The following is a 17,661-nucleotide window of genomic DNA, read 5'->3' as shown; positions in this document are numbered from 1 at the left end:
TTTATCAGAGAAAAAATATTACCCCCTTATCCTTCTTTTTTAATCATATTTCACGCGGTGAAATTTAGTGTCTGCGTGCGCTCCCGGTTAATCCCAAGTCTTCGCTGCGTAAGTGTTTTCACATCGCCCTGCATTATCATCGCCCCGCAATTTACGTGAGAGAGACACACGTGACACATGGCACAACTGATTACGCGCGGCTACCGTAAATCAACCGGATTATTATTTTACGACGAGCGCAATTTTGTTGCGATCATTGGGTAGTAAATCGTCGCCGGGCCGATACGCGCAAGCCCCGGGAGACGGAATGTTAATGTTTGCATAATTATGATAACTTGCGTCGTGATTCTATATTGATTTTTTTCACTCGCAACGAATTATAGGCGTTTTGCGATGATTTATTTACGCAAAACGTTGGGTTATGAGAAGCTGTCGTTTCTGCATCCATGTAACACCTGCTACTGTCAAAATGTATAATGATAAGTCAATTTTATTTATTACTTCCTCTCTCTCACCGTCTCCCTGTAATTTTCTCAACATTGACTGCTACAGCACATCAACCTAACTCTAACGGATTTTCGATTTTTTACGAAAAGTTTGTAAATATAAATCGACAAATAAGTTTATCCGATCCTCCTGTTTAGAAAACCCGAAATAAATAATCGAAGAAATACAAGCATATTGTTGTTTAATCATGTGTAAAGCACTCGTCGTATATTAAATATACAGTCACGCACGACTGTATTTATTAGCTTTTCTCTCCGTCTCCAATCTTCCTCATCAGCAAGTTCTCGAGGGAGACTTAAGCTTTCTCTAAGGCATGCCTTGATGGCGATCCATTCGCCGAGGCGCGCCTGATTGATTTCATAAATCCTCTGGAATGACCTACGGAAGACCCCCTTCGTCCTACGTAAAACGGTCGCCCTTTAATACCTCGCACTATACACGCGTCCCTTACGCAAGATTAGGCTGCATGAAATTAGGATAAGCCTGGAATGCATTCATCTCGATGCTAAGTTCCCCTTTATCTTTTTCTATATATGTATATATAACACATTACAGCACCGAGGGTGTTCCACTTCCGTTAAATTAATTTTTAAGGACAGAGAGAGATTTTCTCTTTGTCACTTTTAAGTGAATTTCTCTCATGGAAAATTTTAACGCCTGTCAGTTTCAGACGAATTACACGAAATTTAACTATTTATTACGGGATTTCGATAACATATATGTGAATATATATTTTTATTATTTTTTTAAACAATTTCTAATTAAAAAATCTTTCTACTTTTAGTTGCGGAAACAAATTGATTCGAAAATTTTTTTTTCCCAAATTGTGCTTCTTCATATTTTATTACCTCGTGTAACATGAGCTTTTCACTCTCAAACGGGTAATCAAATATAAAAACGCTACATAAAAATTCACACACGCTAATATACTCCTCGACGGTTTAATATATTTTTGCATAAAAATCACTCTTTTAATTTTCACGAGTAATCTCAACCAAAAATTGTCCGTTTATTTTCAATTTATCGATGATCATCCGTACTTCGTCGCCGCGTTATTGCACGGTCGTCGCAGCGGAGTCGCGCTTTTATCCCGCGATCTTTCATTTATCGAGCTGCGGCCAAGGTCCTTTTACAGGCGCCACGTAAATCCGCGCTTTATCTTAATTTCAGGTAGCGGATCGTCACGCCTGTTTGGCTATCTCTGTCATTTGCCGGGTCGCCTATCTCGCCTTGTTTCTTAATAGAACGAGAGCGCTCGATCTCGAAGGCGCAGTGTGGGTAACAGCACATAACGAGATACGGTCGACGGTAAACTCGAATATTACGCGCTAATGCGGGCGAGTTGACGAGAACGATTCCGACGCGATCAACTTGATCGGAGCCTCTCTTTCGCCTGGTGTGTAATTACATTTTGACGTAAAATTCTCAACTGATAATTAAAGATATCATTGAGTCCATTCGCGCGTCATTCCAAACGCCATGCGCGATCTTACTACTTTACATATCGGTAGTCAAGTTGACGTTCAAAACGTCACCGGAATATTCAATATGGAAAGATAAAATGTTTTCAAATACAGTTCTGTGGTACACAGATGATGAAAATAATGCGTGGGAGACGAAATAAATTATACTGAAGAAAAAACTCGGTATGCTAATTAACAGATTATCTTGTTTTCCTTTCTCTCTCTCTTTCTCTCTCTCTCTCTATCAACTATTTTTTTTCCTCGTTATGTTGCAGCGTGCGATTGCCATCCGATCGGAGCTTCTGGAAAGACCTGTAACCAGAGCACCGGCCAGTGTCCCTGCAAAGACGGCGTAACTGGTGTTACCTGCAACAGATGCGCCAGAGGCTACCAGCAGAGCAGATCGCATATTGCGCCTTGCATCAGTAAGTACACACCCACGCGTGCTTGATACCCGGTTTTCATTGCCACGTTTATCTTTTATTTCGATTCCGTTTCCGCCGGCGCTCGTCAACCACCCCAAGCCATAAGCTCGTTTTATGCGAGGCTAAGAGCACCGGTACATACAATGCCGGAAAGATAGCACTCCGACTACGGAGAATGGGAAAAATTCCTTGCGGTATATATGAGAGAGAGAGAGAGTGAGAGAGAGAGAGAGAGAAAGAAAGGGAGAGAGATGGCGGTACGCGATAAGCTCGGAGAAATGTTAAAAAGTTGTTTAAAGGAAATGGAAAAGAGCGTCTTAGAAGTCAGATATCTCGCGGTTACGTTTCTCTGGGATATTTTTGATTTTCTTACAGGAGCTTTTAAGAAGAACACTTCAAGCAGATCTTTTCAGAACGTCCGTGCGTAGCTTATCGCGAGCTGTCACGTACGCGGTCTTCACCTCGCGGGAACGAAATAAAAAAGTAACGTGTCACAAGTTCTTTTGTTTTTTGTCAGTTTGACTTATCGCGTCATTATCGACGCATTCGTGTACATATGAGCTGCGACACAAAACACGAAGTCGCTTGAGAAAAAAAGTCACACACAATGTCTATCGCCATGTCGATTTCGCGATCGATCTTTCGGACCGCCACTACCAGGGTGGCGAGAAGCTCGGCCAAAAAAGGCGCCGGAGTCGTTCGACCACACCCGTGCTGCTCCGAGAGAATGATCGATCGATCGATTGGCACGAACACGCGATGATGATCTCGCCGCGCGATCTTCTCGCGCTTGTCCAATTAGGCGAAATTTGCGAAAACGAGTGTGCACGTCGAATGTGTGTGTCGAGCACAGGATCCATCCTTCGCTGTAGTCGTCGCGAGCGGCTTTTCAGCCTTTCAATCAGGAATGAGTGTTCGCGTCACGTGCGTGAGATAAGATTAGGATTCATGCGCATCGCGTGAGTTTGATACGTACGATTTGCGTTCTTTAAGAATACCTACAATTAAATCACGCGATATCTGAAGTTTATTGTTTATTTATTTATTTATTTATTTATTTCGTCATCGAAGAAAACTCGAGTTTTTATCCTTACACCATGTTTCAAATTCTTGCAGAAATACCCAGGGTGGTGCAGACGCAGGGCACGGCAGGTGAGGAGAGCGGCGAGCACGAGGACGACGACGACGAGCGCGGATACGACGGACGAGCTGGTAAGTAAGTGCAAAGTAAACACACGCCGACTATATATTTCTGTCTCGTCCCTGCGCTATATACCTAACTGTCGTTTCTGCGGCGCTACTTGACATTCCGAACCGCGACACCGCGTTGAAGTCTCTGTCTCGGTGACACACTGAGCAACGTAAAAATCGCCGACGAACGACGTAAGGAGATAAAGTTGGTGGATGAAGGGAGAGAGAGAGAGGAGGAGGAGAGAAAGAAGAACGAACAACATTTCTCGGGCCCCCGGGAGACAAGCGTGTGTTGGCGTAGGTCGTTGTTCGGATGTCACGTATTCAGCGCTAAATGTCCCTCTGTCCGATTCGAAGTTATATTTGTCTTGTACGAAGGTCTAATACGAACGTGAGACGGGAATCAAGTAGTCTGCGTTCAAGCGTCTCGCGTGCGAAAAAAAATGAGTTGAGAACGCGTAACAATCGAAACGCACGAGTTTCTGCATTTTTTAGTCGAAATCGCGAACGCGACAAGACTTTTTTTTCTTCGAATTCGACTCGCGTCGAGATCTTTCAGCGCGACAATGGAATTCGCGCGCATCGTCGGAATAATAACGCAATTAACAAGCGGCGAGAATTAATTATACTTTACAATCTTTACGCCTCTAATAAAACATCTTTCAAATGGAATCCGCGTACGCGCCGATGGACTTCGTGTCATTTTAACTGACTTTTGCAAGTTAAATATTTGCAAGAAAACGTGAAGAAACTACAAAACCAAATTGCATGCGCACTTCATCGAACTACATCGATGTATCCGACGTGAGTGTAGATTGGATAAATTATCATTGCGGATCTGAGTCTGCGCGCGATATCGCGCTATGTTATTTCCGCAAATTTAACAGGAGCCCGGATGGAAGGAAGTCGATCTGGATACGGAAGCCTCGTCGCCACGTGGTAGAACGGAATGCGGGTGCTATATTAATTTAGCAGACAGAGCAGACGGTGAGCGAGCGAGACGCTTAGGGTCGGGATCGTCTAGTCGCTCGGTCGCAGCCTCTCAGCCACCCCTATAATGGCTTAATTAAAACTACCCTCGCTCGCAACTCGCCCGTTTACTCTCGCGTTTCCACTTGCTATACGACGTGCAATTCTCGCGGTAAGCTCGTATAAGCCACGCGAGCGAATCCTTTACGAAGAACGATTGATAAGTATCCGAAACGATAAACAACAACTTATCGAGTTGAAATTATTTATTTTTCAATATGGTCGCCTTCCACTTCACCTTCTACACTTTAACCTCCTCGCTCATGTTACTTATTAAGTGGAACGAAAATTCTCGAACTCTTGATTTATGTCATCAATTGCTTCATTGCTTTATTTCTTTCCTACGAGCCATTTTTTCTGATTCGGAAATCGCACGGGGCCATATTTTGAATAAGAAAAATGTGGCAGCGCGACTCGAACGAAGTTCAGCTCGTAAATTTTGACACTTTGATAGTTAAAGTGGGAGTTATCTCGAAGTGCATTATCTTGAATCACGTAAAGAGCGTTTATTTTAGTGAACTGTCACGCAAACACTACGTGCGATAATGAATCAGCGTTTGACATTTGTACCTCTCTAATAAAACTTGTCAATGACAACAGCAGTGTAATATTACAATCGTTATCTACGCGTCGTTTCGAATACTTATCAATCGTACTTCTTGTACTTGAGACGTCGATGCGTCTCAATGCATTTTGACGCGCTCGGTATTTACATACTTGTGTGTTGAAACCGCGAGTGCAAATTTATTCTCGAGATTGCGAGAACTTGAAAATTCATCGAAAAGTTCTGAACACTTCATTTAAGATTCAAAGCAAATGTTCGCAACTTAAACATAGCGTTGGTTTTTTTTTTTTTTTATTGGTATCTAAGTATGCAGTATATTGTTGAACAAATAAGAAATTTACGCGCGCGTGAGGATTAAGTTATAAGTGAAAAGTGTATTAAAGTTTTCTCTGAGTCTTATATGAAAAGTTTTATGAAAAATATATTAAGAGTTGCGAGAAAACAATTTTGTTGAGGAAGATGAATTAAATACTGGACGCAATTTTTTTTATATCTACACAGTTTTACTTGGTTCTTCTGGAGACTTTTAACGAGAAAGAGCTTAATCTTCTAATTTAGCGTCATCCCCATCTCACGGCACACACAAGTTACCGTTTTAAAGAGATTTTAATATCATTCGATCTTCTATATATATATAGAAAAATGATTTCTCTTTGCGCTTAATAAAACTGGTTTAATTTGCATGCAAATTGGTTTCTTATATCGCTGATTACAGCTCTGAGATAAAAATGAATTCGAAGTTACAGATCCGATGCGTCTGTCTGAATAAACAAAAAAAAAAAAAAACAATTATATAAAAAAGATTGTTTAATATACAACTGTTGTAGCAATCAAATCAAGCGGCGCTGCTGACAAAAAATGTTTTTAATTAGCAAAATCGAACTGATAAAAAAATAATATATATCTCGTGTCCGACAACGAGGATTGAGCGATTTTTCCGGACGGAAAAGTGACGCGTGAAAAGTGAGAGGCCCTCGTAGTTGTCGTCCCTCTCGAGTTCTCTCTTGTTACATCGAATGCACACGTTTCTACCCACGCATGCTCCATATAACGCAGAGCGTAGATTACATCTCGACGCTCCCTGCATTTTGAACGCGAGTGAAATATCGACGCGCCAAGAGGAGTATCGCGATCATCAGTGTTTGCACCTGGAGTCAGAGTTTGCCCCGCGGATGCTGCGGATACTAATTACTGAAATATATCCACGGATACATTATTTCTGTTCAACAAAAATTTATTTCCGATTTCTACACTCGCGTGTAGATTTTTTGACTGGTACTGTTTGTGAGCGCTTGATTTTATTTCTTTTTCTCGTTCGCAACTTTTAACATTTATTCGTGAAACATCCTCTACGCGAACTCTCGCGAGCTAACTAGTTTACATACTGAGGCGGGAATTATCGCGTCCGATTTTGCTTTGCGCGCGCGCGCGCACGCGCTATTTTTCGCTATCGTTGTCCGTTCGCGCGTTCTTTACGAGACGCGTATAGAAATTTCGCGCCGCCTACGCGACGCGCATAATTCCGCGCGTAGATTACGCCGCGCGACGCCACCTACTCCGTTTCGCGCCGGAGTGAAATATCGACGTGCGAAGGAGAGTAGTATCGTGTAATCGAATTTACACCTGGCGAGTGTCGCGCCGTGCGGCGCTGTCGCTGTAAATTCTTGCGGGGAAACTGCCGCGGGAACGGCCCGCGTAAATTATCCACCGTAATAGGCCTCCTGGAAATACCCCTCTCTCTCTCTCTCTCTCTCTCTCTCTCTCGCAATCTCTCCTCCTCCTTCTTCTCCTCCCCCGCAGAATCGCGATCCCGATCTCCTCATTTCGATTATGCCGCGATATAACGTCGGGAGTCAACGATCTTGTTTCAGGGGATATCGAGGGAAGATAAATAAACCGAGATCGCGTTGAGGCAAGAATTATCGTAGCTTAACGAGGTGTCAGTAATTGCGTAAATAATAGATAACGATAATAAAAGATTTCATTCAATTTTCCGCTCGATTCGATTTCCTGATTAAAACTCGCGATTGCGCGATTTTTATCGCGATTAGAAATTTAAACTTAGATTCGCGCGCCGAGAAAATGCGCGTACCATACAAATAAAACCTAAACTAAATATCGCGAAAAATCGAATTCCCGCGAAGAGAGCATCAAGTTCAACCTCATTAGGTATTCCAAAGGGTTGTGAGAGAACATCCGGTAGATCCAAGACATCCTGCATAACGAGTCGATTTCGAGATTAAATCACTCGTTAAAAAACGCCAGACCGAACCGGTATCGAACAATTTTTTGCATCTATATATTCGTTCGAAGGAACGGGCCGCGATCGAGATTAAACCGATCTCGATTTTCACGTCTTCGAAATTTCATTAGGATAAAGTTCGCGCTTCGTGCGCTCGTCCTTCTCTCTCTCTCTCTCTCTCTCTCTCTCTCTCTCTTTCTCTCGTCGCGTGCAGGTTTCAGACTTCATTACCGGTTTTATTCTCGCGCGCTTCTTCTCTCGTTACTTCTTCGCTTGATGGTAAAGCGAAGCCTGTCCTATCTCGTTTATTTTTCAATTTCCGCCACCTAACTTCGCGATTCTGGCGCAGTAAGTTGATCTGCAAGTGAATCTGTAACGCCGTATAACGATCTCTGTTATGTTATCGCGCTCGGCGAGAATCCGCGCGAGACATATATATAAAAAAGCGTCAGATAAGAAGATATCGAAACTTGTCCGTAAAGCTCTCACTTGGCGCCCGGGGCAAATATCATCGCGATGCTTGTACATTATAGGCATATATATGCATGATGACTGTACCATCCAAGCGCGCACTTTAGAGAGCGAAATACAAGCCTACCAACATCATCGAATGTTGTTCGAAGGAGGTTTGCGTATTTTGATTGCAAATAACTTGGAATACACGCGCACGTACTAAGAGGGCGATCGACGATGTTTTTATATACTTCACGGATCAGTCAATTTCAAACGTCATGTCGTTGAGCGAAGGTCTCTTCGCGTATCATCCTCGCGCACGCGTACAAGCGCTTCTGTTCGTGAAAACAAGAAGACCAAGTCCTAAACAAAACACAATGAATCTTCTAAATCGAAAACGTTAAATTACTTTCGATTAGCTCGATTGAAAGAGACTCTGTCCGGAAAAAATCCTAATGTGCGGATTCGAACTCGGGATTTTCCAATATTCGCAACCCCTACACTCAAGCCGCGGGATTATAGTGAGAGCCGGTCTCTTTAATCATTCTTCTCTTTACTCTTAATCTTTCTTAATTAATATATTTCTTATTACTCGTGATATATCGTGTTTGATATCTGGTGAAACGATTATACGTAGGTGTGCTTCGGGTTTAATATCCCTACACATTATTATTACAATATACGGCTTATAGTCCCAGAGCGATGTGCGTCTCTCGTCCGGGGGATCCACTTGACGCGATCCGCCCACGCGAGTGGGTCGCAAGAGCTTGAACCGCGAACCGGCGCGATCGTCATCGGATATGCTCGTTACCGGGGCCCCGATCTCGCGATCTCCTTCCGCCGCCGCGAGGATGGGCCCGCGTTTTCTCTTTCTCTCTTTCGCGTGTCCGCCCTCGCCGTTATTCATAAGCGGCGCGGTAATTACGGCGAACTGGTAGCCCTCGGCTACCTCACCCGCGTGCTCCTCTATCTATCTCTCTCTCTCTCTCTCTTTCTTTCTCGTCGGAAAGCCCCGCAGTCGCATCCCTCCGGTACACGCGCATTATCGCGTGTAACGTAAGCGCGCATATCCGGCGTATTGCATTCCGCGTCACGGATCGCATCTATATGTTAATGTCCGGCCGCGCAACCGAAGCGCGCGCGCCGTAATTCTCGCGCAGCGCGGCGCAAACGCGCACCCACGCGCGCCTCGGGATGAGTCGCGCGAAAAGTTACGTCGGCGAGCTGCGCTTCGACGTTACAATACCGGTCGACGTGATGACCGTGATCGGAATTATTCCCGAGCGCGATCGGCTTAAGTATATACGATACATATATATCCGCAAGTTTTTTCTTTTTCGTTTTTTGTTTTTTTTTTTTAATAGAAATAGAAAGCGTGTCTTTGATTGAAATACGTGATAATCGCGTAGTATACATTCGATTAAATGGTACTAAAGTAATAATTATGATGTTTAATATTTACGCAGTAAGTTTCTTCACTACCGCGAGATTAAATCCCTTCCGTTTGATTTATTATTTCAATTGCACGAATCCGGTGTATCTTTATTCAATCGAGTTTTAAACGAGCCAACAACTTGTGCGAGTTGTTGATGCAAATCACGAAGACGGGGATAAAAGAGTGATTATCTTGATAAATTATTCAGTCCATGATTACCATAAACGCGCGCGGAAAGATTTACTCTATTTCTATCAGACGGAGCGCGGACAGGTGCGAGATGTCTTTTCGCGCGCGGCGCTTTGATCATCGCCCGTGATAAATTCGGACTTAATTATTTGGTCTACGCCCGTGACGTCAGTCGCCCGTTATACAAACGCGCGCGCGCGCTCTCTCTCTCTCTCTCTCTGTTTTTAATTCGTCCGGCGCGAAACTTAAACTATAAATAGCCGATCGCGTCGCGACGACGCGGAGAAAAAGCCACGATGCAAATTGCGAATCGATGATGAGATCGAATGAGAGCGATTATGCTAATAAATTATTCAGCCGGAATTATCATAAATTGCGTTCATACATATTTCACCACTTACAAAGCGGCCGTCAGCGATATAACTTTCTACGAAATCGCAATCGGTTGTGCGACGAGCGCGCCGCTAATTATCAACGCGCGCAACGTTGTTTATTGGGAATGTGTGTTTCGAAGATTTTTACTTGATTTAATTTCACTATAATCGTAAAACACACGGGGGTTTACGTCTCCATTCGAGTGTGTGTGAGAGTTAAACAAGTTGAAATCTCAGAAAAACGATCGTCTTTTGACAAATTATTTGCCGGAAGGTCGTCGTAAATAAACGAGCGTAAAAGCGTTCGCCATTTCCAGTCTGCCGAGTTCCAACGACGAAGTTCGCCGAGTTTCAACACGACGAGAAAACGTCTGGGAGCAGAATTATGTTGTAACATTAACATTACAGGAAATCATAGAATAAATCGCCGCAATGAAAGTAACAAAATATTACACGATAAGGAGACTTATTCGATAGATTATGCAAAGTACAGATCACGTGAATTAATGACAACAGCCAATCTAACCGATCTACTGTAACCTCGTTATTATCTATTTGCGAAATGTCGAGAAGGAGAGAGAAGGAGAGAGGTAGAAGCTATTCTCCGTAATTTTTCGAAAATTATATAATAACTGTATACTCCCTCTCCCCTGGGACAATTTCATCCGGAAAGCGGATCGCATCTTATCGGGCTATATTTTCTCATTTGTCGAAACGCGAGTCTTTTCCTCCGACATTTATGATTCGCCCATCGAGCACTCGACTTCGGCATTCACAAGGGAACAAAGGAAGACGCGCGGGTAAAAGCGGAGCCCGAAAAATCTCGTTTCACCTCGTCGACGAAGTGCTTTCTCGTCGTTGTGCGCGCGCGCGCACGCACGCGATTCCACCCTCATCATCAGAAACCACGTACCGCGGGGTACTCACGAGACGACGTCGAGTGCTCAAAGAGTTTTCCTTCTACTTGTGCCTGTGACTTTGCGGAAAACAGAAACGGATCGACTTAACTGTACTTAAAAAAAAAAAAAAAAAAAAAAGAAGAAGCAAAAAGCAGGAAGTCCAACATGACATCAACAGATACGATTTGCGTCATCGCAATGGGTAAAAAACTGAGGAAGATACAACGAACGAAGTGAATTGAATTGTTGAGAGACTTCGAAATGTATATCGCGATCACCTGTGCGAGGTTGCGATCCTTTGAAATACAATTGGCTTGAAGTTACGATGTTTTTCAAAGTTAAAATTTATATAGGAGCTTCTCCTCGCAAAGTAACTTTGAAGTAATCGTATTTTTTTTTCCTTTTTTTTTTTTTTTTAGTTTTCAGGTTCTTCTGGCTTTTTTATGTGTACGCAAATTCTCTCGGACCTTGAAGTGAGCGTAGGGGATGAGGATTTCACGACACGTGTCCTAATTTGGTAATATCGGGTATTATAGGTACATATACATTGGCGGACCCGAGGAGAGATCTGGTCTGTTATTAAATTAACCTTCGTCAAGACCTGTTATTAAATTAAGCTGCGGGCGATTGCGCACGCGTATCGCGGTCTAACTGCGAATAATTTTGTGTTTGATTTAACGCAGAACGAGAGCGCACATCAATCATTTTGTTCTTTCTTGTCTTCCAACATTCATCGGATACGTTCATCAGACCCGATGATATTTTGTTGTCTCCTTACGCGAGATATCATTTCGTACTTTCTGGGTGTCATATCGCGGATGTTTCTATTTTTTTTTCTTTTCTTTTTTTTTTTTTGAATCTCAATGTGGTACGTAATGTATTCCATATTTCCACAATGGAACTTTCTTTGGTGGCTTCTGGGGTAAACTGCTTCTTCACCCATTTCGCGGTGAAGCCGACTCTGAGTAGGAAATAAACGTCAGACCATTAAAGCGAGTCCACGCGAATGTATATCTGCGGCAAAATAATAATAACCCAGGGGCGAACCCTCCTTTCGGGCTTCCCTTGCGCAGAGGGAGAAAAATACGACGGGGGAGAGTGTAAGAGACGCAGGAAGCGCGACTTCAAAAAGAGAAAGGGAAAGAAAGGAAAAGGGACAGTCATCGTCATCGTCGTCGTCGTCGTCGTCGTCGTCACAGCGCATGTTTAAACGCGTGCTCATTTAATGTATACGCACACGCACGCATATGTTTACGTGTTTTGTTTCGAGCGCTTTTTCCGGCACGCGCGTATCGCTCGCGCGGTTTTATCGACGAACGTCGACGGGCGTACATCCGATGCTCCGGGGAAAATGATGTAAGCGCGTCGTAAAGGGCGAATGGTAATGATGGCGATTAAGATCGGGTCCGGTTTATTTTCTGCGCGAGTTATCGCACGGAGAAGCGAGAAAAGTGCCGCCCCGTTAATCCGCGCGCGGACAAAGTCGTTTCGCGTTTCCACACGTTGCTTGTAATGTAAATTCCTTCGCCGTGTAATGACCGTCCGGGTATGTGGTTCGTTGATCATCAGCGAAATGATCCGTCGTGTGTGTTGGCGCGCACAAATACGTTATGATTTTCACATTCTATGTACACGTACGTAATCACTCGCATCTCGATCGTTTCGCGGTTGATAATCACTTCCACATTCTGTAATTTTCTTACTTAAGTATCGCGATTATGAGCAAGATAAAAGTAGACCCCGCGTGTAATTGCGTTCCGCTTTCACTTCGAAGCGGGCGCTAATTTTGAGAATGGTGTATTTCAAATTGCGTGACGCGTGTTTTTCAAAATTATTTTCGGAAGTGTGTTTAGAATGCTGTCTCGTAAATCGTCGCTCTCTGTCGGAAATAGGAGCGCGAAGGGTTTTTAATGGCGTCGCGTTCAAGAGTGTGTACACCTCGGCGACTGTACTGGCGCGCATAAACGTGTTGCGTGCGCGTATGCGCTCGGATAAACGCCCACCCGAGGGTCTTTCCGTTTCGGGAAACACAGCACGAGCATTGTTTGCACACTACATCGGTTCGTTCTCTTTTCCGTTTTTCCGTCCTTTTCCGTCGTGGATGCACCTTAAAGCGACGATGCGCTTTCTTTTCATCCCGCGGCGCCGCGCGGCGTTGGTATCGCACGCGATTCGTCGGACGTGTGCGAATGTTTCGAGAGAGCACGGACATTATCGCCCGAATATATGTCTTTTGTGTGTGTGTGTGTAATTTACACGTTCTTAAATATACAGCGAGTGTAATAAGATTCCTCGAGCGAATTGCAGCCCCGACGGCGGCGCGGAAAGTGCCGGGAGTAATTTATAATTTTTCCAACATATCGAGAGATACGAGAAAAAAATGAATAAATAAATAAAATCTGTCGACTTTTCTTCCGACGGGTCGATTAATTTGATATTGCGAAACTTCCATACGAATTTCTTGCTCGTGCGAGAGCAAAGTTGCGCTACAAAATTATAGATAAGCGTTCACGTGAAAGTGGCATAAACTCGAGAAACTTTTAAAAATATATCGCGTTTTTATGCTTTTTATCTCGTATTAAAAACAAATTATTCCAAATATCTTGAGAACTCAATCTGAGAATTATACTTATCATTTTTTTTTTTTTTTTTCCCACGAGTTTTTATCATCGTAATATCGTAAATTTTCTAATCCGGAGAGAAATGTGCGTTTTATCGCCTAATATAAAGTTTAATCGCTTCTATAGCTCTCTCGTCTTGACGGGAGTGACAGGCGTTCATTTCGATAAATTAAAAGAGAGACGTATACGTAGAAAGAACTCGCTCAACGGGTGTATCAGGGAATACATGGCGTGTTTCAGCAATTTTGCCGTTTACTTTGATGATCGCGATAGGATGTACGCGGCTCGGCTCACGTGTATTTCTTACAACAATGCACCGGCGCAATCGGCCGGTCGTGTGTTATTGTGTGCTGGTTAAGCGAAAGGAAGTAACTTTCGTAGGAAATGACCTTTTGCTTCGCAGACGAGACGACGACGACGACGACGTGCCGAGAACGAGCGGACGATCGATCTGTTTTTCGCGTACTATTAAAGCCGAACGAGCGTTTCGTCGTCGTCGCGGCGTCGACGATAAAACCAACGCGAAAGAACGAACAATCGCGTCATCGATATCTCAAGTATAAGGTCGGGGAGAAAAGCTCTCGTGAAATTTTACGGTGAATGAATTCAGTGGAGGAATTACGCTAAGCTCGAGATATTGGCCTTTGGTGGGTCGTAAAATGTAGATATAAAATTAATGTGCAAAAAAATATTCACGAGAGCAGCACAAAAAAAGAAGGAATATAAGCGCTCTGATGCTTTCGATCAGAGAAATTTGTTCCATTTGATCTTTACCTTCTCCTTTTATTAGTTTTTAGCCGTTTTAATGTAGAAAGTTTGATGTTTCTCAGCACTCTCGAGATGACGGCGTCATTTTTGCAATCGAGCATAAATGTCAAAAGGATACACATTATATATCAAGGTTAGTCGTAACGTCAGGATCAAAAAATCGCGAAAAGTTTCGGAGCGACGACCTCGTAGACGAACAGACAATCTTCTATGCGTATGGCGGCCAATCACGACCTAATTACGCATACCGGGTCCGTCATGATGCGCGGATACGCATCGCCTGCGGCTCGCCGCGATTGTAAATTCCCGGCGAAAAGAGGCGCTCGCTTGTAACGCGCGCGCGCACCTACATGAAAACGGAGAACCGCCTAAGGCGGTCTTATGCCGGTCGAGCGGAATCGGTATTATACAAAAATTCTCCGGAGCCTGTGCTCTTACGCTTCCTTACCCTCAATTAGCAACGCGATACCTCGAACGCGGAGCTTTATAGGAGCGATTTGCGAGTAACGAGGGAACTTCGGAGACTTATTGCCGACCGTCGCGCGAGCGCAATTTTTTCCCGAATATTAAATTATCCGTTTATCTCGAGTGAGCGGCTGCGGCCGCTTTTTGAGAACCCTCAATCTTTCGGGAAAAATATCTACTTTACGAAATCTGCAAAAGTTTTGACGACACATATATGTATTTCTCTCAAAAATTCGAGTATAACATTTGTCTTATGTAAGCAGTTGGTTCCATCGATCTGATTTGACTTCAAAATTATATGTTTGTAATTGTGGCAAAGCTGTCGTGATTATACACGTTACTTTGTCGGATATCCTCTCACTACATCGTCCTCGGGGAGATTTAATATGTAATTTCGGAACAGGAAAAATCTCCTCTCTTCTATATCCGCGGCTGTCTAGCTACACATGTAGATTTCCACGTATTAAATGCATCTTGTAATCTTCACATGTCGGCTGCAAAGAGTTAACTAACATCATTCGGCGTGTTTCGCGCAACTCACAATGCATTCCCGAAGGCACGTCTCTCTCTCTCTCTCTTTCTCGTTTATGCGAAAAAGCTTATCCCGTTAAAGCCGCTTCGAGGTGTGCGCGAGTTTATACATCAACTACGAGCTCTCTCTCTTTGAAAGAAATTGATATCGTTCGATAAAGGTTTTTACCGCTCTCTGCTTTTTTTTCCACCCCCGCCACATCTCTGGCGAGCCGTTTGTGAGTCTACCCTACCCATCCGCATTTCATAGCCGGCCGTTCAATCTCGCGCCAAGGATCAATCGAGATTTTTCTCAGATAATTGAAATTTTGCGTCCGCGCATAGCTCTATCCGCTGATAGCACGGGCAGTTGAAAGGACATAGACGATTGGAGAGAACGAAATGGCGAGAAGCGTGAAATAGGACGCACCCCTCACCCTCTTAATCTCCGATAGTATATACATTCTCGTTTGCATTTTGTTCTAACGTGAAAAATATTTTAAAAAATCTTGTCTCTCTCTCTAATGCGGTTTTAGTCTAGAATAAGACTAGAAAGAGCGTAGATAAAATATATATATATCTCTCTTTACGTACACGCACGCATATTCTCTTTTTGGACAGTTTATTAATAAACTTACGATTTCCCTCGCGCGCATAAATATTCGTAACGAATGAGAAGCGCTTTAAAATGTTTTCAACTGTGGATACTTAACACGCCGAAAAATATTCACCAGCTGTTTATGTCGCGGGACAAATACGATCCATTAAACGCGTAAGTATCAACAGGGACGCTAACGTGCAGAAATAACGAGCTCCGGCCGAGTCGACTGCGTTTAAGCAGTCGCGGCGAGTAATCGCCGGTGTCAAAATTAACTGCAGTTTACCATCGATTTGCTCGCGTTTTCACTCCGGCAGACGCGGACGGACGCAATGGACTAACCGTGAGACTAACGTCGGAGCGCGAACGCGCGCGCGACACTACAAATCGCCGGAATCGATAACCAGTACCGGACTCCTTGTTTGATTAATGCTTGCCCGGCGAGTACGACGCGATTTAAACGACACTCGTTTTCGCGATAGACGCCGTGCTGACGACGCCGAGATTCTCAATCACCGTAAAAGCCTAATTACCTCGCTGACACTTTGTTCGCTGTCGTTTCGCTGTAGTTTCGCTTCTTCTTCGCGCGCAGAAAGTTCTATGCGTTCCATCATCGTCCGTGTATTTCTTTCCGGTGACAGATCCTTTGATGAATTGAAGCGTTTATATATAAGAAAGGGGGGTTAAGTGAAGACTCTGTCGTAATTCTGAAAGATCCGTTTTGAATATTAATTTCATATTCAAAGTAGATCTTGATAATTACTAGAACTTCTTACTTTTAATTGTATTTCTCAACTGCACTTTATTATCTTGCCAGTGTGTACTTAGTTGTCTGTATATTTCGCGTAATATATAATATATATATATATCTATGCATATACTTTTAGCTTCGACCTTTGCCACGAACATTTCCAGCGCGCTTTTCCTGTTTTTCCTCGCGTAATCAACGCACGGCAATTTTACTCACCATCACCAGCTGCTTATCAACAGCTTAATTTAATATTCGTTATCGTTACAGCCAGCGATCGCTTTCAAACTTAGCCGCGTTTTCGAGCTGCTTCTTCCAAAACTTTCGCAGCACCCGACGGTGCGCGCGCGCACGTGCACGTGGCAAACCTACAATAATAATTATCGTCATTATTACCACGCTGGCTTACCGGTCGGCCGCTCTAAACCAAAGTTAATTACCAGCCGCCGTGGCTAATTTAAATCAAGACTAATTGACCCGTCCCTCCCCCCTTTCTCCGACCTTCGCCCCGGCGTCATTACCGCGCTCACGCCCTCCCTTCTTGGCATTACGAAAGTTTCGTTGAAGTTACATTATATATGGCAAAGTCCCCCTTGGACCATCGAGCTCTCTCTTCGTCTATGTGTAATATCTCGTGGACTTTCAGGAGAGTCGCTCGAAACGATAAATTGCGAGATTCGATGTGAATGGATCTCACATACAGCGAAGGAGTTCGAAATTCGCGAAGTATACATCACAGATTTTAATGTTTTCCTAAGAATGTACAATAGTGTTGTTATATATTATAAAACTATTTTTTTTTCTTGTACGAAATATTTGCGGGGTACATTGTGTCAAACAAAACAATATTTTGTTGCAAACTTTGTGCGAGTAATTGATATTCTCATTAAAAAATTCCCGCGTTTGAGAATCGCTGGAAACCCCGAGGCTGACGAAGTAATCCGCGTTAATGATCTTGCTGCAGCGACTATCAAACTCTGTCGGAACATGATAACAGAGATAACGTTCTGTGCAAGTAAAAATCTCGATCACAATTTGCGAAATAAAATTTATTATTTTTTACGATACTCTAAATTTAAAGAGTATGATAAAACATTCGAGTCGTGTTTGAACTACTTAGTTTGACTCTGAAAAATTACAAGCAACGATATGACAATGAGTTAGAAGGCTAAAGTCGTT

General features: G+C 43.4%; 1 protein-coding gene across 1 annotated transcript in view; it reads left to right on the top strand.

The window, feature by feature from the left end:
• The window catches only part of LOC109857496 (netrin-1-like), a 157,569-nt gene that overhangs the window by 121,307 nt on the left and 18,601 nt on the right, over window positions 1-17,661 (top strand). Inside the window, exons 3-4 of the mRNA XM_020433838.1 lie at window positions 2,246-2,395; window positions 3,512-3,607. Of these exons, the coding sequence (XP_020289427.1) occupies window positions 2,246-2,395; window positions 3,512-3,607 (246 nt within the window). The remainder of the gene's footprint in view (window positions 1-2,245; window positions 2,396-3,511; window positions 3,608-17,661) is intronic.

The sequence above is a fragment of the Pseudomyrmex gracilis genome, unplaced genomic scaffold, assembly GCF_002006095.1.
Source record: "Pseudomyrmex gracilis isolate BER0280 unplaced genomic scaffold, ASM200609v1 scaffold_161, whole genome shotgun sequence".
NCBI classification, from domain to species: Eukaryota; Metazoa; Arthropoda; class Insecta; order Hymenoptera; family Formicidae; genus Pseudomyrmex; species Pseudomyrmex gracilis.
This window is presented reverse-complemented; position numbering and strand designations above follow the sequence as displayed.